Here is a 23,084-nt window from a genome sequence, read left to right on the forward strand (position 1 = left end):
ACCCGGGCCACATTTCATGGTGGGTATTTTAGCCTACTATATCCCTACTCTTATCTGGGGACTTGCACCATCTGGTACACCACAGTAAAGGTCTCATAAGGCTTATCCTTGGCATGGATCTCCCTGCCCTGAGGATGGTGCCTCCTTGGCCTTGCTTGTCTTGCTCCTTGCAAGGATGCTGCTTGGTTTTGGTGCATCTCCTTCCAACCCTGAACACAACTTTGAATCTTCCTCCGGTGGGCCATGGGATTTCTCTTCAAGAAGCTCTTCCCACATGTACCACACTGATACACTTGTGTGTCTTCAGGGCTTGGTACAGGGTACCTCCTCACTACACTCAGGTTTTTTTCTTCTTCTTGTTTCCCCCACACTGGCTTTGCTGGTGGAGTGCCCTTCATGCACCCTTGTCTGTGTTTTTCCCATGTGGGGTGTACAGTCCTGGGTGGGTGTCTGGAGGGTCTGAAGCCCACATGGCCATGTTCTTGGTTCCCAGCTTTTCCCAGAAGAGCAGAGCAAGATGCTTTTCTGCCAAGGAATGCATGTTTACAGCTACCGTGTTTCCAGACAGCATATTCTTGTCTTTATGCAGCTTTGTTGAGATTTTTTTGGGGGCAAAGCTCTTGCTTCTCCTTTCTCATTTCAATTCCTGGTCTGGTTTTTAGCATTCCATTCATGATACCTCTACTTTCTTCAAACCACCACACTATAAACATGCTGGGCAAGACATGAAATAAAACTGCACCTCAATGTCAAAGCTGGAGAAAAAGCACATCCAGAGTTGTCATTTATGAAGTAAGTGTTTGAATTGCCCCAGCTACAGGAAAGAGTATGAAACGGGGCTTGATATAGAAAGTACCAAACAGAGGTTGATATTGGAACTCCTGTGTTCAGCTCTGATCTCTGGCATTGAGTTTTCCCCTCTGCCCCTGCCCCTCTTCAGTTCATTTCCATGTTTTGTCTATTTTTACTTTATTTGGAAGGGACAGTGCTTGCTTTACTCCCTCTTTCATTCCTGACCACTACTCTGGTTGTAGCCAACCATGGGAATACAGCAGGCATGGTCACACCCACTACCTTTTCTCACCATTGTACTCTTAGAAATATGCATGCTGTTATTTCCACCAAAAGCACTTATATCCCTTATTCATTCACCCATTTTAATTTAAACGCTTAGGAAATCTCAAGACCCCTTATTTAAAGTAGACCTGGATGAATATGTGGTAGTATCTGATCTGCTGCCAAGCCAAGAGTTTGTTCCAGGTAAACTTAAAAAAATTTTTTTTCAACCTTTTTTCCTGGAAAACAAGTACAAATCTAAACAATCCTTTGAGTATCTTTTACTTTCACCCTGCAATGAAACATTTTGTTTTAGGATAGGGTTGACTCCTTCTAAGGGAAAGAAAAACACCTCCAACTTACCAAAATGTAAAGCTTGAATTTATTTTTGAAGTAAGATGAGTGAAGAATTTTCAAAACTTTTTGCTGGCTTTATAATTAGTTGTCCTAATTTTGCCCTTTTCTGTCAGCTTGAAGAATTCACAAATTCATAGTGAAGTGAAAATACTTCCAGAGGGCCGGAAACTTCCTTTCCTCCTTTACATGAAAATGGTCCTTGGCCCCTTTCCACCTTATGGTCAAAGAGGCTGCCAGGGTGAATTCAGGCCTTTGACTCCTTGGGTGGGATTCAGCTCAGAGTTAGCATGCTTAAACCTGACCCACTCTTTGTGGTGATGCTTGTTTACCAGAATTGAATACTTTTATACTGCTGGATGAGGGATTCACACTGTCAGAGCTACACACCGAAGCGTGTGGGTGTAGAGGGCATATGCAAACTGCACAGTATGTAATGCTACTATTACATGCCTGCTGTCCAAAATTCCCCTGCAGACTGGGGCTAAATCCTGGGAATTGTCTTGCTGAGGGCAGAAGAATGCCTTTTCTCCTCAAACACAGCATCTGGCTGACCATGCTGGCATGCGATACTAGCACAGACATTCATAGCCCTGTGCCACTTTCCATGCTGGATACTTCACAAATAATTTGTGAAAAGCAAGCAGAGCAGAATTAAGAAATGTTAGACTGTGCATTAGCAACAGAGCTGCTCTGAGCCCCCAGCATCTGCAAGCAATTTGGTGAGCAGAAAGGGGCCCCCTTATGTTGAGCTGAAGATGGATCAGGCTTATTACTTGCATGGAGATGCTAAAATGAAAAGTAGACTAATATTTTCTTTGCTACAGACTTTGTCCTATATTTAACAAGAAAGTCTTTTGGAGTTAAAAGAAGTCCCATTATGATAGACAGCTAATTACTGGGGCTGAAGTGCTGAGCCCCAGGAAACGTGTGTCAAGGGTTTGCAAAAACTGTCCAGGAAAAATGAAAGGGGCTCAAAGGGAGGAAGACAGTGCTGCAGGAATCTGGCTCCCACACCACCTGGGATAGGTGTGTCCGTGGTCCCTGAAAGCATCTGTCTTCCCAGGACCATAAGACAAGGACATGCCAGAAGGCTGGGAAAGCAAAGGATGAACCTCTACAGGTCCTGCTCAGAAGAGGATCTCCTCATGCTCTCTCGCCCTGGGCTTTCATAGAGACAAGCAGTAAGGAACATCTACAGGATCTGGGGTGATTTCTACCATACATTGCCTTAGGGACAGGAGGAAAGTCTCGGAGAGATCAGCTGTGCCCCACTCATGCCTTTAAGATGCTGCTGCCTGAAGAGTGAGCAAAGGCATGCTGATCTGTGACTTGTTTTCCCATCTTTCCCTTTACATCCATAGGATTGGTGTGTGTGTGTGTGAGTTACCTGATTTTGAGTGGTCTGTCCAAGGAAATTCATTATGGGCTCCTCAGCTTCTGGTCACACCTAAGCCCTTAGCGGGGGACAGAGTCAGTCATGCAAGGAGCTGGTTAGAGGGTTTTGCAGTTAAAGATCAACTTGTAATAATGACTGAACATGGGATCACACTCAGGAAATGAGCTCTCCTGATTTATCTTTCCTTCCAGCACTTCGGCTCCTGTGCACATATGCAGGCAGAGAGGCTTACAGGTGATTTTGGGAACGTGGTGGTACCTGTGTGCCCACGCAGCCCCTCTCTCTCCTGCTTCCCCCCTTTCTCTTGTCTGGGAGCAACGAGGGCTGGCTGCTCCCCGAGGGGTGGGGAGCATAGGGGACATTGTGCAGCCAGTGCCCATGGGGTGCAGTCTCTCAGGGGCTGGACATAGCAGGCAGAAGCTCCATTTGGAGTTTGTCAGGGCCATTAAGGCTTAATGGTGCCCTCATGTCACAACCCGGACCGGGAGCCCAGAGAGTTGTAACAGTTCTGTGATCCTTTTGGGTTAAATTACGGTGAAATGACACCAAACAATCAGTTAAAATGTTTTACTTGTGGTAGAAACAACTTAAACTTGGAAAAGACCAATAAGCAATGTGGTCTCTTATAAATCTATAAGAAAGAAAAGAAAGGGAAGAAAAGAAAAGAAAAAGAAAGGAGAGAAAGAGAGTCAAAGAAATCTGGATCACCACCCAAGGATCCACCATTGTCTCAGGTCTGGTAATCTTGGGTGGTGGGTGCACACAGAGCAAAGTTTTCTGTGGCCTTTTAAGTTCATCTTATCAGCTGATTAGCATACTAGATGAGGGGCAGGTATTCCACAAACTCGTTTCCATGAGAGACGAGGAAAAAGGTGGAGCATGGGTTCTGCACATGCGTTGTGGGGGGAATGGGGTACATTAACCTTTTTGTCCAATTGAGTTGGTGGTCACAATCTCCCCCTACCACCTTTACCTTTTCCTCAGTTTTTGTTTCTTGGGCAATTATCCAGTCATTAGCTCCATCTGGTGTCAGTTGTTTATCTTTCTTATCAATCTTTTAGCTCTTCTTTGAGGTTATTGTCGTAAATTAAAGCGTAGACCTTAACCCGAACACATGGTTTTACTCAGTCTGCGTCTCCTCCCTTTGAGGCTTATCCAAGGAATTTGGCTATACAACTGCAAGGGAGCAGAGCCATCTACCCTTCGATACACTCTGTGCTTCCCTAGGCAGATAATTCATACCTTAGACTAATCACAAAGGCCACAATTTGTCCTTGAGGCTTTTCATGTCGATGAATGTTTGAGGCATTAATTCCTTCAGTTCCTTATACCTTAGGACCCTGATGCTCAGCCTAGGAAAACAACAGCAGGTGATGTTTTGGGGAGAGCAGTAAGAACCCAGGAAGGTGCAGGAACACTCACAAGCTCATTCCTCCTTCACCCCACCATGAGCAGCAAATGGAGTCAAAAGCTGTATCACCCAACAGTGGGCTTTAATGTAGTCTGAAGTCACTGATAATAAATTAACTTAGTACAAACAGCTGTAAGTAAGATTTGAGCTGGATCTAACCCTTCCTGCAGGGAAGCTCAGGTTCTCATGGTGTTTCCAAGGCTCTGTATCTCTCTTTCACGTTGTTAGATCTGATGTACTATTAATTTTTGTCATCCAGTCAGAGACTTTACAGTCCATACTTCACATTCCTCGCTCCTCTCTCTGCTCTTCAACCTACCCCAAGCTACTTAAAATTATTATAAGTTAATTCGATCTAAGTAATACATTCTTTGTCACAAGGTTTTTTCTGCTTCTTTGACTGTCCACTCTGACGAAGTTTTGGGCTCTGCAATACTGGCTGAATAAGTGTGTGCCCTTGACTATGCACAGTGCACTGCAGCTCATCTGTGCAGCAAAATGGCTCTTAGTAATCTCTGCCTGCAGCCCAATTTTGAGCAGTGACTAGTAATAACTGTTTTTCAGGGCTGCTTATCTTGTCGTTCACAAGGTCAACATTCAGTTTCCTAAGTCCTTTCTCCCCGAAGTGAGCTTACAGCAGTGCTGTTCCCAGCACTGCAGGGACTGGTTTTCTGCTCTGCAGACACATCTAAGAGAAAGTAAACTTCAGCACAGTTATAAGGATGGCTTATTCTTGCATGACTTTAAAACTCTGTTACTCTCCTAGCAGAAGTTTTTCTCCATGTTCAGACCCTCACTGTTCAGTCTGTTTTGTTCCTCAGAGGCCAACACACATTTAGAAATGAGAACAGTCTGTACCTTATTCCACTTATAAAGCATCTTATCCTATTTTTCAGACAATGAAAAAGGAGAAAACATGTGACTTGGTTGGGAACTATCTCTAGATCTCTTGCTTCCTACTTCTGCCTTCCATTTGCAGCAGCTTGGAGGAGGTTGGTGTCCTTGAAACAGCAGCTCCCCAGGGAAGAGACTAGACGGAAGCAGAAGAGAGAAATCAGCTTGGGGTGAAAAAAAATAGTGAGCAGTGGGGCTCTGCAATGTCCCCTGTGGGGCAGCAGTCCTTTTACAAAGGATAGCAATGGGCTGTAATCACCTCCAGTGCAATTAGTAGAGACCACAGGCCAGCACTGCTCACCTCAGCTATCCCATTCCAGGGGCTTGTTTTCAGACTAACACTGACCTTAGAAAAGAAAATCACAGATTTTCCTATGACCTTGTTCAGAAAATATGCAGGTGGGGACTAGTCAGATGGAGACCCAGATTCAGTCCGTTGATGGAGATCTCTCACCTTTGTTTTGTTCCAGCACAAGAAATCACTTTCAAGTGTGTTTTGGGTCAGGAGATGGAGGCAGTGGCTCCAAGTGTGCCTTGGCTACGGGCAATTCAGGTTTATAATCTGGTCCCATGTGGTGATACCTGGTTGCTTCACTTTGGCTCTGGATGGGATGAGTGTTAGCTAAGGTGGTGGTGGTAAGTAAATACTCATTTCCCATGGAGGCAGCTAGTTGAAAGTGTGTGGAAGTATTTGATACTGAGTGTCCTGTTGCTCACCCAGTTTTCACCCTGATCTTTTTCCTCTCCTCACTCCCCATCTGTGGGGACACCAGGCTCCCTGCAGCCTGGGATTCTCAAGAAGTTCTCATGGGAAATATCACGTTCTCAAAGGGCAAGTAAACATCCCAGGGCACTTATGTTGGAGTAGATGTTTGCTCTGTCCCCAAAGACCCTCTCATTCCCACCATACCAGAACATGCTGAGTGCCAATCAGCTTCATGTGTCCCATCAAAACACAAAATACGCACTCTTGTGCAAGTGCTCCCCAATACAGCCTGTCTCCATCTCTCCTCCAGGTGGACCATGCTGAATGCTAGAGACAGAACTGGTGCTGAGATGATACACACAGACAATCAATGAGTTAATGAGGTGATCGGCAAAGGTCCCACAGTCAAATTCCTCCTGAAATCCACAGAAACAATGTGCATGGCTAGAAACAGGACAGCAAATGTATCAAGACAAGCCTTACCTGGCCCACTGTGCAAGACCAGATTTCTTTTTAAAAGTCATCAGAGCTTTGATCTCTCTTTGTTAACATAACTTTTACTTTGATTTAACTCCATTGATCTCTGCTTGTTCATGCTGAATTTACTGTATACACCTGAAGGCAAAATCAGACCTTTGTCACGTCCCGCTCAGACGAGGGAGACAAATGACTTAGATTTGTAAATCCCCAGCGGAGTGGACAACAGTGAGACAAGTCTCAAAGTCCAGACATTTATTAACTTCCCACAATGTACTAACTGGATACATGATAATTGGCTAAGTATATAACGAGTTGTGGCAAGCAATACAGTATGCCTTGTATTACTTAATGGTAGTGAAGGAAAAAGGGAAAAAGGAAAAGAGGGAGATAGAGAGAATAGAGAAATAGATATCACCGGTCTAGGTTCCTACATCGATCCCACCAGCGAGGGTTCCAGGAGGCATCCATCTTCTTTGCTTCACTTCACGCTCTGGACCCACCTCCTCCTTGCCTCCCCTTGATTTATACACACTTTCCTTGGGTCCATCCCCTAGGTCGACCCACATACCTACGTATCCCATGTATGCGGAGGGGTAAGGTGTTTCATGGGATGATGTAATTAGCATGATCTTGTTAATCTTCATTAGCATATTCAGTGGTGTTAACTTTAATATGCATTTTGTGGATAATGAAACAAAGGTCATTCACTGGACAGATGGCCCTTGAAATTTGACCAGGTGCACCAGAGCACCAGAGCAGAGCCGTCCTGTCTCCACAGGGCTCCTTCCTCCAGCTGCATCCCCTTATTCGGGCAGCTTTATCAGCTTCGATCTCCACACCATCCACCCCATGACTATAGTTTCATTATTTGCAAGTGTTTGAGATGTTCCTTAGCTCAGAGGGCCTCCACTCCCTCCCACTACCCTTTATCTCTTTCTCAGGCTGTTTTTCTCAGTCTTTGTTTCTTGCAGGCCCCTTTCTTCCAGGACCTGTTTTTACAAGTCGTCTCTCACAACCTTGTGGGTATTTTTTACACTTGGTGACTGAGATTGCCCAGTGAATGCCTACTGATGTGGTTTTCTGCATAAAATCTGTGCAGTGGAGAACGGGGCAATGATCTGAATTTTAAGCATTTTATTATTATTATCTGGGAGTCCCTTTAATGGGTTTAGGGAGAAAAGGATGAAGGCGATTTTGCTACAGTGAGGATTTTGCTTTGTTCAATCCCCAGATAAATCCATATTTTCTCATGGAGCTTGGATTTTGCCATGGTCCTTTTCCAAACCCAACGCAACAATCAGCAGCAGACACCAGAACTGGCAGCCCACCCAAACTATCTGCACAGCGTTTCTTTGGAGGTATCCTTGAGGAAGGCACAGTGTAGTGTCCCTGGCAGATCCTGGTGGTACCCAAGAAAGACTCCTTTTGCACTTTTGAGCATTGTGCTCTTACAGGTGGGACACAGAGGTTGGAGTTTAGCTCATGGATAAAAACACCCATACTTAGGACATTGTTTCAGTTTCTCACATCATGGTGTCTGATGTCATTTGAGATGCCCTAAGATGCTCTTCCTGGCCTCCAGTTGCTCATCCAGAAAGGTCAAAGCCTGTGGCCTTCTAGCCCTATGGCACTTTAGGGTACTTCAAACAGTACCTATGTGTGGGTCACTGACTGGAGCCCTGGAGTCAGTATGTGGTGGCCTGAGCTCTCACCATAGTCAGTGGAGAGCTGGTCAACGCAGTCAGCAGAGCCAAGAGGGCTCTTCACAAATGCCATCCATTTGGTTATCACTGATATGCATCTTGCTCTGGCATTGTTCACCTGTTGCATTGTGGGTAGAATGTAGTGTTGTTCTCTCAATGACAGATTATGAAAAAAAAAACCCAAACAGAAAAGAGGCTCGCTTTGTTTCCTTTTTTCTTTAAACACTTACTTTATTGAGGAGTTATTACAAACTATCAGCCCTGATTTTTCCCAGAAGCTAGGACACCTGCACTGGTCATGGTCAATGGTGGAAGATCCAGTGATGTCCAGGAAAGCTACTGACATTGACTCACCACCCTGTCTATGTGCAGGCACACAATAATACAACTGGCAAACCTCTCATACCAGTTCATCTTTCTGGTAAAAATCTCTACAGCCCTATGCTAGTGAAAAGGAAATAAATGCCAGTCATGCGGTGACTATTTTCCACCTACTGAAGGGCTTTGCTCTACTTCTGCTCCTCAGCAAGCCCAACAGACACTGTTTTGCTTTGCTAGTTTGGCTCAGCCATATTCTTCCCAAGGAACATAGTTTCACAGTCCTGCAGTGAAGTATCTACCCACCATATGACCCAGACCCATTTTTCTAACAAGGGTATTCCTTAGCCTCCCCTAGAACATCCTAAACTTGTTATTTTCCCTTATATGTCTGCGTTTTCTGTCCCAGAAAGGAATCTCCACTGAGTCAGGGTGATTTGAGGGGAAGCTTCATAGCAACCAGCTTTGCTACAGTTTATAGGTGAGGGTACTGAGGTAGGGTCCTCCAGTGGCTGTCAGAGCTTGCTCTGCTGTTTGAAGTCTTGTCCTGGGCCTGACTATATCAAAGGCTGAGGGAGTCTAAACACCAAAATTACTCTGTACTTTTGGGGTTTGGCAGATGTGCTCAGTGTTGTTGCTTGAGTCATCGCATCAAAGCACCTCAACTCAATGGTGTCCAAGTAGTTGGTAAAGATAAAGCTCAAGAACAGTTTGTCCTGTTCCTTTCCTTCTCTCTATTCCTCAGTTTCCCTGCCTAGAAAGGCAGCTATTCCAGAGCAGGCAGTGCAGACTACAAGCAGCTTGGGTCTGAAGAGTCACAGTAGGTAGCTGCCTAAAGTTATGCTGCAGGACTTTCAGCTGCCTCTGCAACATGTCCTGGGAGAAGGAGGTAGTGTGTTCCTTGAGGACGGCGAAGGGCCTTCTTTTCTTGCACAAAACCAGAGAGGTAGAGCTACTGTTTCACCATAGAACACTTTTCCACTAGCCTCTTGGACTCTATGTATTACAGCAACACAACGAATCCCAATATGGCCCAGGTGGCCATGTAGCAGTGCTGCAGAGAAATCTTGGGGAGTGGCTCAGGGGATTGTGGATTCCCTCCACATCTCTGCTTCACCGGGGACTTTCAAGACACAAAGATCCATCTGACTAGGGAACACTCAAACAAAATCATTAACAGTGAGCAATAAAGACTGCTGAACTGTCCATGCTTTTGAGTAGCTGCACAATCTCCTTTACACCAGGGAGATGAAGGGAAAACATCCCAACAGGGAAATAGTTTCCAGTTCTCTAGTCCATAAAGTCTGAAGACTGTTTCAACTATTCCTGCTGCTTGGTTTGAATTCCCTAAATCATGACCAATAAAGTCAATATTCTACGAAGAACTTCACAGTAACATGTAGGGAAGCAGGTGACTGAGAACCAGCACTGGTGTTGCTCAAGCTGGTGAAGTCACTGATGCCTCTGGGACTTGTGGTGGCAAAGCCATCTTCTCATCACAGATGTAAAACTCAATGCTAAGAAAAAACAGTCTCATTTACATCCACACAGTGGGGTTGTGGGGGCACAAACCAGAATGCCATCTGCTGGCCTCTGGGTTAACTTTGGAAAACCAGTCATCGATTTTGCATAACTTACCTTTAGGGATGTGGTTTAAGCCAATCTGGAAGCCTGATCTGGGGGATTCAAGGCTTAAAACTCTGGTCTGGCTGGCAGTAGTTTCTCCCAAATCTGTACCACCCAGTTGACTAGGGTTCATCAGCCCAGTAGGATCAAGGTGTGGATCAGAGCTACATGAAGAAGAAGAGCTGGCCCTTGCTTTAAACCCTTACTTAGACTGGAGAGGTTCCCTTCAGCTTTCTCAGAAACACAGTAATGTAATAAAAATAAATCCTGCCTGGTCCTCCTGTCTATATATTGCCCATGCAACACAATTTTGACATCCACAACTTTGGCAGGCTTTAGAGGCATAAGCATACTGTTACAAAGGCTGCCCAGCTATCATCCCTCCATCTCCAAGTGCTCTGAGAAGGCTTGGCTCTCCAGCCCCAGTACACAGCTGCGAGCAGGTGATACCCTGAGGGTTGTACTCTGAAAACAGCAGCAGAGGATCAGTTTCCAGCAGTGCTCTGCCCCCTTGACCTCACTGTCCCCTCAGGTTGTCCTCCTCATCCCTAGATACTGCACACATAAGGCTGCCAGAGCTTCTCTCCATCCTTTCCCTTTCCCAAAGGATTTTCTCCCATGAGCAGACATCAGACCGACTCAGCTCTCCTCTTCACTCTTCATGGGAGCCAGAGCTGTCTGTTCACTGTGTTGGGGTCCTCCACCGGTCCTTGTGGCCTCCCCCCGTTTTGCACAGGGAGCAGTTCCTTCCCGTGCATGGATTTTCTGGTGCCTCCTCAGGTACTTCTTCAGCCGGTAGCGCTTCCCACAGACCCCACACTTGTAGGCCCCACCTCGGGAATGGAGCAGCTGGTGTTTAATAAGATGGCGTTTCTGAGGGAAGCATTTCCCACACTTGGTGCACTTGCAAGGTCCCATGCGGACGTGGATTGTTTGGTGCCGGAAGAGGTTGGCCTTCTGGTTGAAGGTCTTCTCACACTCAGGGCACTGGTAGGGCTCCTCCTTGGTGTGGATCCTCTGATGGCGAACCAGATTTGACCGCTGGGTGAAGCTCTTGCCACACTCGGTGCATTTGAAGGGCTCGCTCATGTGGACTCGCTGGTGGCGGATCAGCTTGCGGTTCATGCGGAAGCTCTCCCCACACTCACTGCACTTGTACGGTCCCTCGCTCGTGTGGATCTTCCTGTGTCTGGTCAGATTTGATTTCTGGTTGAAACTCTTCCCACACTCAGGACAGGGGAATATCCGTTCACACTTGATTGCTCCTTTTGCTGAGGGATCTTTCTTGGACATGGATTTCTCCCAGTTTTCCAGCATCCCCTCTTTGGTGGGCTGAAAGTATTTCTTCTGCTTCTTCTTTGGGCTCTGGCTTTCCTGGTGGTTGGTCTCCACACCAGGTTCCTCTTTAATTTGGATCCTCTGGATAGCACTGAGGTTTGGTTTCTGCCCATAATGCATCCCAAACTCAATGCTTTCCTGTTGTTCTTCCTTCACATGGAGCACCCGGTTACTGGCTATGACTTCCCATTCATGCTGCCCATCAGCATCTTCTTCTTTTTTAAGATCTCTCCCCTGTAAAGCCATCAGTGGGATCTTTGGATCAAAGAGCTTTCCATAGTCTGGGTTTTCTGTTGGCTCTTCCTTGATGTAAAGTTTCTGGCAGGCTACTGTAGTAATGTTTGCTGTGTCATCAGTGGGTAGTTCTGGTTCCTCCTTCATCTGGATTTTCCAAGGAGGGCTTTTTGGATTAGATGGGTTTCTAGGTATGTTACACCCCTGGGCTACACCTTCTTCATAGGACATATTCTCCAACATATTGTCCTCTGACCTGAAGGCAAAATCAGACTCCTCTTTAATCTGGATGACCTGGAGAGACACACCATTGATATGTCCCTCGAGTGGCTTTTGCTTAGCATGGTTCCTCTGGTGGACGTTGAAATACCGCTTGGTGCTCAAGCTCTTCCCACACTCAGTGCAAATGAAAGGCCCCCCGCGGAGGTGTATCTTCTGGTGGGCCAGCAGTGTGGCACTTTGCCCAAAGCACCTACTGCAGTCGGGGCATTTGAAGGGCTTGTCCCGCTTGTGGATCTCCCTGTGGGCAGTGAGGGTCCCCTTCTTCACAAAGCTCTTCCCACATTCAGTGCAGGCGAATGGCCTCTTCTCCGTGTGTGTCCGCATGTGGATATTGAAGTAGATCTTTGTGCTCAGGGTCTTGCCACAGTGGGCACAGAGGTAGGGACCCCCCTTGGAATGTGTCTTCTGGTGGGCAGCCAGGCATATCTCCAGGCGGAAGCAGCGTCCACACTCCCCACAGCAGAAAGGCCTCTCTCCTGTGTGGATGCTCTGGTGGGTTGTAAGGTGGCCCCGGGTGGTGAAATGCCTCCCACACTCCCCACAAGTGAAGAGCTCCTCTGCCGTGTGGATCCTCTGGTGTCTCTTCAGGTTTCCCTTCTTGCTGAAGGATTTGCCGCACTCCTGACACAGATGTGTCTTGAGCACCACGCGTTTAACCGAGTCCTTCATGGCAGCAGTGCCCTGCACCCAGTGGTGTGTGGTGGGGCTCCCAAGCAGCCAACAGGTACAAAAAAGACACAATGTTATGGGGATGGACTGTCTGGGAGGATACAAAAACCATCAGGACACACACATCAAAGTGTACTTTAATGGATGCACTTTATTCCCCATAAGGGAAAGGGTGCTTCTGCTGTAAGCCACCTCTGGGCCAATAAGGAATGTGTGGTCATCCTCATTTCTCAGCTTCCTTCCACCTCAGCTTGCAGACACAATGTTTGTAACTCCATCTCCTGTCTCCTCTGATCTGAAGAGGCTTCCCTGGCATTCTTGGAGACTTGGATTGTCAGACTGAAAAAATAAAGGGAAAATTATTAAGTCATTATTTCTTCTCCACCTTCTGTGTTCACTATGTAAACACAACAGGTGGCACCTTGGCTACTCCATGGGAGACTGAACCTGAGACCTCCGAAGCCACAGGCTCATCTGAACGCCAACAGAGAGAGCAGGAACAGGGTGATTTCCCCTGGCAACGGGGGGATCTGTGATGTATTTTCTGCTGTAATAACACTGAGATTTCAGCTCTACTATTGCTGCACTAGTGATTTATTCTCAGAATAATCCTCTATCCTCTTATCAAGAAGATTTATAGGTAAATAATTAATTAATGCACTTTGCAGTAATTGTTGTAATTAATCCTATTTTTGAGGAGTGGCTATGCAGCAATCAGAATCCCCAAAAGCTAGAAAAGAACCAAACTGGGCACCATTTGCAAACTGGGATGTGCTGCTTCGTACTGGCAGACCTCCATGCACGGAAGAAGACAGGTCAGTGATGTTCTCAGTGGGCAGCTGGAGAAGTGAGAGAAGTGACTTTGTTCTTTTCAAGAGGGTTTAACTGACAGAAGAGTCTGGGTCCTATGTATTTCCATTACAAAAAAAATAAAATCAGAGCCAACAGAGATATGAACAACATCTCCTATCAAGACTCTGAATTCCAGCAGGGAAAAGAGCCAGAAAGACTGTGGGGTGGAAGACAGTGGTGCTGGAGACGACTGTCAACGAGAGTATACATGGCTGGGCAGGCTTTTACTGATGGTAGTGATGGCTGGAGGTGCTGCTGCCAAAAACACCACTTACGGGGCAAGCTGCCAGCAAGGACATGGGTTGTCAGTGAAATCTGTCCCTGGAGATCTGGGTCACTGGGAGGGCTGTGGCTGCAAAGATGAGTCCCTGGGGAGCCTGTTACTAAGGTATAGGGGGCTGGGGCAGGGAGATGCCATAGATCAGGGGACAAGCAATAGATGTGGACTATAAGCATTCAAGCACAACTGTGATGCAAAGTTTGCAGTGACACGCTCCTCAGAGGAGAGAGGTCAGAGTGGTAAATGAAGTGGGCATCTATGTTAGATTTCAGAGAACAATTATAATGGGGAAAGTTACTTCACATTTAGCCGTGCCGCTTGTGTTTGCCCTTCAGCTAACCCATCTGGATCCCCACTGATGCTGGTAAAGAGCCACCACTGAAGCACAAAGGTGCTCCTGTCCAAGCTGAACTCTCCATGCTGGTACAGAGGAACCACAGGAAAACAAGCACAACACAAAACAAAAAAACCCCACAAAAACCCCACCCAACCAACCAAAAAATAACTACCTGCAAAATGGTACTAAGCCACGAGAGACAAAACACACCCACTTGAAGCACGATCAGGGTCTAGTGTTTGCTAGTGGAGGGGAGACTCCAGGGGCCCAGACCCCCTCCCTAGGTGTGGGAGCAGCTATGTGACACCTACAACTGGTTTTAATTCATCAGACAAAGCCTCAGCAGCAGCCAGGCTGCAAAGAGGACTCAGAAAAGTTCAATAGTGTATTTTTACCGAGGAAGGTCATCAACCCCCTGAGCAGGTAGTGGATTTAGCCTCCCCCCACCAAGGACCCTCCTGTTGGGTCTGGCTGATGCAGCCTGGCTAGCGCGGAGCGGGTGTCAGGCTGCGCTGGCCAGGGCCTCTCTCCTCACCAGGGATGCTCCCACTGGTCTGGTAGAAGACACAACCCACCGGCAGCTGCGTTTAAAATGCCTCTGGGTTTTGGCAAAAAGCAACAAATCCCTGAATTCAGACCAGGGTAAAAGAAGAAATTCCTACCTACTTTCTTCCTGTTTGTTTGTTGTTGTTTTTTTTTTTTTTTTTTTCTTTTGTTTTTATTTCAGTATCCAGATACCACCGATCCAAATCCTGCCTTTACTTCCAGCTCTGCAATCCCCCGGGCTCCGGGTTTGAATCAAGGGCAGAACCAGATCCCAGGGAGTTTCTTTGTCTTTCATTTGGGCTACCCGGACAAATCAAGAACAGTTGGCCGAAAGCATCTTACCTGAGTGGGCCATCAGTCTCTGGCTGGCATTTCTCTCCTCCGGGGCAGTCTCAATGGCACAACAGTGTTTGCGACTTGGCTGCAAGTTGTGTTGCAGCCGCAGCTGGGCTGACCTAAAGGAAGTCTGTGGCCAGTGCAGTGAGAGCTACCGGAGGAAGGGTGAAGCGAAACAAAGACAAAGAGCAAAGGTTGAAGGAGCAGGGGGAGGACAGGGGAGATGCTCTCGACTCGCGCTGCTGGGAGGGATTTTCATGACACCGCCAAGGTGTTAGAGGGAGCGCGGGGAGGAGAAGGAGGGAAATTTCTCCCCGATGTGCCTTTCTTCTGCACCGCTATATTGGTGGGAAGCTGGAAGGGTCCCCAGCTCGCACTGCCGTCTGGGAATTGTAGTTCTCCTCAGCAGCTCTGGTCCCCCATCCTGCAGCCAGTGGGTCAGGATGAGGCCATTTCTCTCTTGCACCTGCTGAGAGTGTTTGGTTTTTTTGTTGGTGGGGTTTTTTTGGTTGTTTTTTGGTTTTTTTTTTTTTTTTTTTTTTTTTTTTTTTCCTGGTTGGGTTTTTTTTGTAGGTTTTTTTTTGGGGGGGGTTTGTTTTTCTTTTTTTTTTGGTGGGAAAGAAAACATCCCACAGTGCTACAAATATCCTCCTTCCCTCCCAGACTGATTGTCTGGGACTTGCTCCAGGAAGTGTCAGGAGAGGAAAGCTGCATTTCAGGGAATATTTCTGTGTCCGTAGCAGCTACCCTAGGGGGGAGGTAGCAACTGAGGCTGGTGCCTAGTTACCAGCAAAGGATCCCTTTTAATTCCCAGTGAAAACACAAAAGGAGTGTGCAGGGTTGACAAAGGTGGACACTGAGGCATGTGGACGTGATTTAGCAATGATGAGCACTGCCTGGGAGAGGTTGAGCCTCAGCAGGACCTCACAGAAAGCACCCAGACCTTCCTGGATCTGCCCTGTACTATGAGGCTGAGACTCAGCAGGAAGCGCTAGCCCAGGATGCTTCTCTGGGAGAGTTTTAGGAGCCTGTGCATGATGAAAAGCTGCTTCAGCATGACTCTTCCCTGGGACAGTGATTAGGGACTGTCCCATGTCACTGAAACTGGACAATAATACTCATTGCTGCATAAGCCAGCACCTTCAACCCTGTCCTAAATATGACACAAGGCTGCAAACATGCAGCCTCCTCCTCTTCGATTCAGGGAAGCTGAGGCAGGGGATGGTGAGATGCCTGGCTCAGATCACACAAGGAGGTTCAAGGTTACAGGGTCCCTGGAGTTCAGATCTAGTCTACACACTGTATGTGCCTTGGATAAAGTCTGCTGATGTATGTTCTACCCCAATACGTATCAGCAGTATGAGGCAGCAGCACCAGTATGAACATGTGCCTACATTCCAGCTCGTATCTCAGTTCAGTGAAGGAAGATCTAACCATCTTTATACCAGCACATGCACAGCAGAAGATAACACAAACTTCATTCAGTTTGTCTTACTGAAGTTCTTCTGCTTTGATGTATGGAAGTGCCACAGCAGGTCCTGGACAGACAGACGAGACCACGGTGTTAGGCCACAGTAGATCCTGGGTATGCTGAGGCCAGATTCCTCATGTGCAGGACTGTTTAGGTAACATGCCTCCCTTTTCCCATCCTTCCTATTTCCATACCGTCCAACAAATCCTGCCTACCAACACTTTGGATAGTGCCAGTCAGCAGCTCCATCATCTTGTCTCATCTTGGTGTGTGGCACCATGGAGGGAGAGAGGTTGAGACAGGACATGGATGAGGGGCTCACCTGAAACGTTTGGGGGGACTATTTGTGTGAATCCTTTGCTGCCAGAGAGCTCTAGAGGAAGGGACCAGGATTATGCCATTTCAGCCGTGTCAGTGTCCATTCATTCCCTGGGGCACAATTTATCTTATTCTAAAGTGGACACCTCTAGTAGGGTGGATGACTTGTGCCCTCAGAGCTCCTTTTTCTCTCCACTGACATCTGCATTTTCCAAAGTGAGTCTCCTCCACAGCTCACCATCTCCTTCAAACAGAGCAGATCTGCCTGTTGTCCCTTTGGGCTCATACAAAGCCCCAAAGACCAATAAAAGAAGGGACAAAATATGCCTTGATATGACCCCAAGGTTTTGCTCATGCGGTCAAAAATAGGCTCAGAGTGCTTCATGCTCGTTTCCAGAAGGGCTTCATAGACAAAGCTGTCAGGGCAGGGTTAAGCTATGTCAAAAAATGCCTCTTCCTCAGCCCAGTTTGGAATTGGTGACCTCACAATCTGAACAGAACTGAGGAAACCCACTTTGGAAGTGAAGTTGTGCCATCAGCTGCAGTGATTGACTCTGCAATGTACCACTAGATGCCAGTGGAAGCTCTACCCAGTTCGCTCCTGCTTAGAAAATCTCATATTTTTGACAATTTCTTTTGTTTTATTGTATTTTTTAAAAGGCAGTCCTTCACTTTTGATCTAATGATGCCTCCTTGCTTTTGGGTAGTATGTATGAATATATGTGTGAATGTATGTTGAGTATCTTATCTTGCTGTTTCTCTCTCCATTTGCTCTCTGTTTCTCATATATATATGTATACATATATTTGCCTTTGTTTCCCATTATTTAGATGAGAACTTCTTCCCAGTGTCTCCCCAGACCAGGATCTCACCACCAATCTCATTTCTTCATCTCCCTTCCAAACACCCCAACTCCCCAAACCCTTTACCTGCCAGATCTCTAGCCACCGCATCATGACCCAATGTCCTGACATGGACAGTAAACGTAGTAAAGAAATGTAGAGGTGCTGGCATGGCATGTCCAAGCCCTGTCCTGCTCTGGGAGATGACCGAGAGGCAAGACTTAGGTCCAGCTTATCCAGTTATGGGAATAATAGCCTGGAGGAACAGACCTTCAGGGAGCTGGGGAGGGGATTACAAAGTAGAATCAAGTTAGTGCAGTAGTGCCAATAACCAGCCTGCATATGTTCGGTGCTTAGTGGAAAGGTGAAATGAATAAAACTTGTAGACACTGCAGTGCTAAGAAAGAAATCCTATGTGGGGAAAGGGTAAAAAATTAATAAAGCTCACAGTCCCGTACACCAGCAAGCTCTATATTGAACTTCCCTGGTGTAGAGATCAGTATAGGACTGAAATGATCTCACGTTTTTTCATTTAGTGCCTGGAGTTCTGCACTTTGCAGAGCATAATCTGTCCCATGTTACCCACTGACATTTTTGCAAGGTCTAAGCCTTTGAGCATCCTCCAGGCTTTGCACACACCATTTTTTCACCTGGTTGGTTAAGGTCCAAGTGGATTGGACTATCCCATGGGCGCTCAGAGTGAACACAAAGCTCAGCAGCTATCCAGGCAGGAAGGGGTGGGGGGTGGGGGGTGTGTTTGGTGTAGAGTACTCCAGTGCCTGGTGCACTCTCACTCTCTGAAGTGCCTGATGCTTGTTGTCAGTGGAGACAAGATGTTAGACTTGATGGAGTAAAGGTCTGATCAAGAATGGAGATTTCTGTGTTTCTTTTTCAGACAGATCTAACTCTGTGTTTGACCAGCCAGCTGTATCCAACAAGGATACATAGGAAAAGTGAGAACTAAATTTAAGCTGAGCTGTCGTATGCTCCAGTGACTGATTAATTATACAATGAAATAAAAATGGAATTTGACAAAATAAAGGGGGAGGGGTAAATGAAATCTTCATTCTGCTTTAGAAGGAAATATTGCCGCAGGTTTTATTAAAGACGCCACAGTTAATCACATCAGGAGGCTTGAGGACGTGAAGTTGCTTGTTGTGCTGGGTACACACAGTGCAGGAGAGCTGGACAATGCGACTTGGAGAGATAAGGAAGTAGGAAGCCCAGTTATTTGTTCAGGTGAGTCTGTGATTGTTCCCAAGATTTGTGAACATGATAGGTGCCAGCTGAGGCTGAGAAAGCCCCTAGCTGCCTTGCTACACCATAGATTGTTTTTTATTAATTTAGGAAACAACTCTCACAGTAAGGCAAATGTGATAAAGAAGAATAAAGTGTTTAAATGACAAGTAATTTTCCATGTTATTCCAACCCCCCTGCTTTTCTTTAATTGCTTTTGAGCATCTGATTAGGAAGGAAAGCTTTTCTTTTTTCAGCCCACATCTCCTACAGTTTCATTGTGCAGCCCAAGCCCACGGTTTCCCATCCTGCTGCCATGAAAATAATTGCGGTGCCTGTGGCTCTTCCATATCCAGCATGTTCATCTGATAAAAGCTTCAAATGAAAAACTGGGTTTAAGCCCAAATGGGCCCAGCATTTATTTCAAGCCTGGCCAGATCACAGCGACTCTTTCACCTGTTTGTCCTACAAGCAATGGGCTTCTCGTATGTGAAAAGTCAGTTGTTTGGTTTTGTTTTCCTGGGGACAACTCTAGTCAGGGCTGGTGACTGCAGGGCTTCTGTCAGGAGAGAGAAGGAAGGATTATGGCTGTAATATCCCCAAACCAGAAACCCCTCCTTACCCTGCTCACTCTGCTCCAAGTTCTGTCAGCACTGTGGGAGGGATCAAACATCTCCAGGTCTTCCATGTGGTGAGCAGGGACCTGGGATGTTACAAGGACCTTGGGACCTAGCCTCACACCAGTCCCTGTTTCATCCCCAGTCCCATTCTTTTCACCCTCGTTGCAACTTTCTTTCTGAAAATGACAACAACATCATAAGATAACTTAAAAAACCTAGTAAGATCTAAATGACATGCCCAAGGTTGAACAGCACATCAGCAGCAGAGCAGAGAAGCATCTCAGAAGCTGGTGTAAGGCAGCAGAGCTCTGCTGCTTAACAGAGCAGCCTTCCCAGTGCCTTTCTAACACAACAGCTGCTATCCAATGCTCTTACTCTCCTGGCCTCATCCTTCCTCCACAGACAAACCCCATAGGTCCTCCCTGCCTATAAGCACGTGCAATAAAGTTATAGCTACTTGAGTAACGAGTGCTACTTGCCCTCTAATGTCTTTCATTTCCCACATCTCACTGAGGTGGAACCAACCATTTATCCCTAGAACTGGTAGGTGTCTTTCAAGTCCAGATTATAAAAGTGGAGTCTAGGCATGAGATTGGCCTGTGCTGGTGCCTCAGTTTCCCTGCCTGGAGGGTAGTGTGGGTAAACTCATCTGTAGGGATTGTTGAGAAGGCAAAGCCTTTTCTTTCAAATATCTGCAGCAGAACTAGCCTCCCTGGTAGTGAGAGGAGCTTATATTTAGTGGAGGAATTTCAAGGGCATGATTCATCTGCTTTAATTTAGACATCTGCCTTAGGCTGAGGTGAATCACACCCAGGGCCCCCTTTGACTTGCTACCTAGTAAGCCCTTTCTGCATGGTACCGAGTAAGCCTGGCTCAGGCACAGATGTGCACATCTTCCTGTGTAAATCCTGCTGCCAGCTGCCTGCTCGAAGGACCAAACCCAATGTACTGGGTCCCCTCTTCTCCTGACTCTTGCCCACCCCACTCCTCCCTGGGATTTGTCAATGGAGACTAAAGGAAAGAGACAGGTGTGACTTTACCCACCAGGAGCCCAAGGGAGTGTTATGCCTCTTCCAATGCTACTCCTGTCACAAGATGCAGGGCTCAGGGGAACTTGAGCGTGCCCTGCTGCATACAGCCCTGAGAGCTGTGACAGCTGTGGGAGAGCTGCTAATAAAAGTGTCATTAAATCCCCTAGGCTGCCCTGTTGCACCGATCTTTCTCTTTCGATGCCTTCTAGTGTAGAGGATATTTCCTTCTTCCTTGCATTGCTTCCTAGATACATTCTCCATATAGTATGAATGCATCCTAAGAGAGGAGCATCACCCAGTCCCCTGAACCAAGGAAAATAGTAACCCCATACTGAAATGCTCAGTCTGTGCTCAGAGAGGATGGGCTTCTTTTGACATGGGGCAGTTATTCCTTCTTTCAGCTGCAGTTTGGTTTCATCTCTCTGATCCCTGTTATCACCCTCTTAGACTCATTCACTCTTCTTTGCTTGAGAAAGGATAGTCAGGATTTCTATATATAAAGTCTACAAGACTTAATAAGGATAATAAAGTCATTTTTAGAGGGTAGAAATACTCACAAGTTCAAAGTTTTTTTATCTAGGGAGGACCAACTAGATGGTGAACACAGCAATCCAAGCAAGACCTTTTCCCAGCTTTTGTGACTCCCTCAAAGGCCTAGAGAGTAGTTCACAAATTTATCTCTTTTTAGTGATGTGAAGGGCCAATGGAATTAAAGTCTTTGTATTCATCATCCAAAGTCCAGTTGCTCTCATGTTTAGGTGTGACTTCAACTTGAAGATGAAGAAATGGGGTCTTGTGGAGTTACAGCAGGACATGGAAGAAAATTTTTTAATGAAAAATATCTGGGAGCCCTCCTGCTCAAGGACATTTAGGACTAGTAACTCTCATGCTCCTAGTGATTCAGCCACTACCCTGAAAGGAGACACCCAAAGCATTAATTATACTTCTGCATCCCCAAGGCTTCACATTGCTGCTGGTTAGTCATTGTGGGAGACCTAGCAAGGAAGGCTCTTGACAGCTGTTTATAAATATTTAACATCTTGCGCAGGTGAGGAGTCATGGTAAAGTGCCCATGTTTCCAGAGTGCAGGAGTTTACAATGTGAGCTTACATTAGTCATAAGGATTTGTTAGGTGCCTGCTCAGGGGAGAAGAGATTTTTGACATTTAAGAGTTTGTTGTCTTGTTTTCTTACGCTTCTTTTAGAGGTGGAGAAAATGAATGACATCCTGGTTCTTGTATTTTATATGCTACATCAAAGGAGAAGATGCCTTAAAGGTCAGAAAACAGAGCTGGGAATGTAAAAAGCCCTGTTTTCTCCGTTAGCCACTCAGTCAGTGTGGACTATGATGTGCTGTCAGGAAGCCGTAGCTCTGCATAGTATTAGAAACACCTTCACTCATCTCTCACGCTCTCCACATTTTCTATGGAGCAAGACAAATCCTTTATTTGAAGCAAAACCTTGAGCAAACACTGGCTTTCAAAATTAACAAAATGCTGACATTCAACACTGATTCTTTGCAAGAGCAGAGTGGATATGAAAACAACCTGTAGCATTGATCTTTGAATGTGTGATTTCATTCTCTATGCAATTAATTTGAAGCTGTTGGAATCAGCTTGTTTGCAAGCATCTGTGTAGGGCAAGTGACTTGTTATCATCTAGCAACAGCAAGAGAAATAAATGGTTTTTTTAGTACTACTCTGCAGTGTGAGGCCATACATCATAAGCCAAGGGTATGGAAAATGGCTTAGTGTTCAACCAGCAGCTAGTGGTAAGCAGAGTGCACCAAGGGTCACCACTAAGTCCCATATTGTCCAGCATGTTCATGATCTTTTGTTAAGAGGAGGAACAGGCTGCCCAGTTAGGTAATGCAGTGTCCAACCCTGCAGATTTTCAAGATCCAGCAGGATAAAGCCCTGAACAACTTGATCTGCCCTCATAGCTGAACCTGCTGTGAACAGGTGGCTGGGCTACTGATCTCCTGAGATCCCTTCCAGCCTGAACTATCTTGTGATCCTAAGATCCTATGGCCTAGGTAATATCAGAGTTACTCTCATAAAATTAGCAGGACCCAAAATTAAGGGTCTGATAGAGCTGTAATTCAGAGAGACCTTGGGAAGCCTGCAGAGAAGTTGAGGGATCTGAACTTATTTAGCCAGGTGAAGTGAGGCTGAAGAGTGATCTAACAGCTATCTCCAACTACTTGTAGGGTAGTCACAAAGACGTTGGGGCCACACTCTTCTCAGCAATGGCAGATCATATAACGAGCAGTGATGACCACAAATTGCAGCTTGTGAAATGTAGGGGAGGTGTTAGGACAAACCTTTCCCTTAGAGAGGTGATGCACAAGACCTGTTTCCCCATGCTTGGATCTGCTTCTTTGGATATGCCAGAGCACAGCAGTGCAATTCTGCAGTGGTAAGTGGTCATCTCTCCATGATAGCAAGTACCAAGGATATTTATTCCCCCTCATTGAAGAGAAGCCCTTTAAAGCAGTGGTGCATCTGAGCACATTGTTGGTACCCGGGTCTCTCTCACTTCCCTGGGAATCTGATATTGCTGTGGGCTGAGATAGGAATTCAGAGCAAGACTTGGTTTTGACCTCTTCTTTTGTTTCTTTCATAGGTCATATGTAGATTTACTTTGTATGTGTATATATAAAACCCTGGGGTGTCCATAGTAATATCAAATTTGTTCTCCAGTAAAACTAACTGAAGTTCAACAGATGGTTTATTCCTGTACTTAA

At 46.2% G+C, this 23,084-nt stretch overlaps 1 protein-coding gene and 1 long non-coding RNA gene across 2 annotated transcripts; both read right to left on the reverse strand.

Annotated features, from left to right (window-relative positions):
* Positions 1–8,253: 8,253 nt before the first annotated feature.
* Positions 8,254–12,582, reverse strand: LOC141953778 (uncharacterized). Its single transcript, XM_074892601.1, has 2 exons — positions 9,960–12,582; positions 8,254–9,838 (listed from the first exon to the last, which is right to left on the reverse strand). The coding sequence occupies exon 1, from the start codon at positions 12,468–12,470 to the stop codon at positions 10,587–10,589; it is 1,884 nt and encodes a 627-aa protein (XP_074748702.1). The 5' UTR covers positions 12,471–12,582; the 3' UTR covers positions 8,254–9,838; positions 9,960–10,586.
* A 9-nt stretch (positions 12,583–12,591) lies between these two features.
* Positions 12,592–15,774, reverse strand: LOC141953783 (uncharacterized). The gene is made up of 2 exons (XR_012632005.1): positions 14,828–15,774; positions 12,592–12,809 (listed from the first exon to the last, which is right to left on the reverse strand). It is a non-coding gene; the product is annotated as an uncharacterized LOC141953783 (long non-coding RNA).
* Positions 15,775–23,084: the final 7,310 nt, after the last annotated feature.

The sequence above is a fragment of the Strix uralensis genome, chromosome 1 (genome assembly GCF_047716275.1).
Source record: "Strix uralensis isolate ZFMK-TIS-50842 chromosome 1, bStrUra1, whole genome shotgun sequence".
NCBI lineage: Eukaryota > Metazoa > Chordata > Aves > Strigiformes > Strigidae > Strix > Strix uralensis.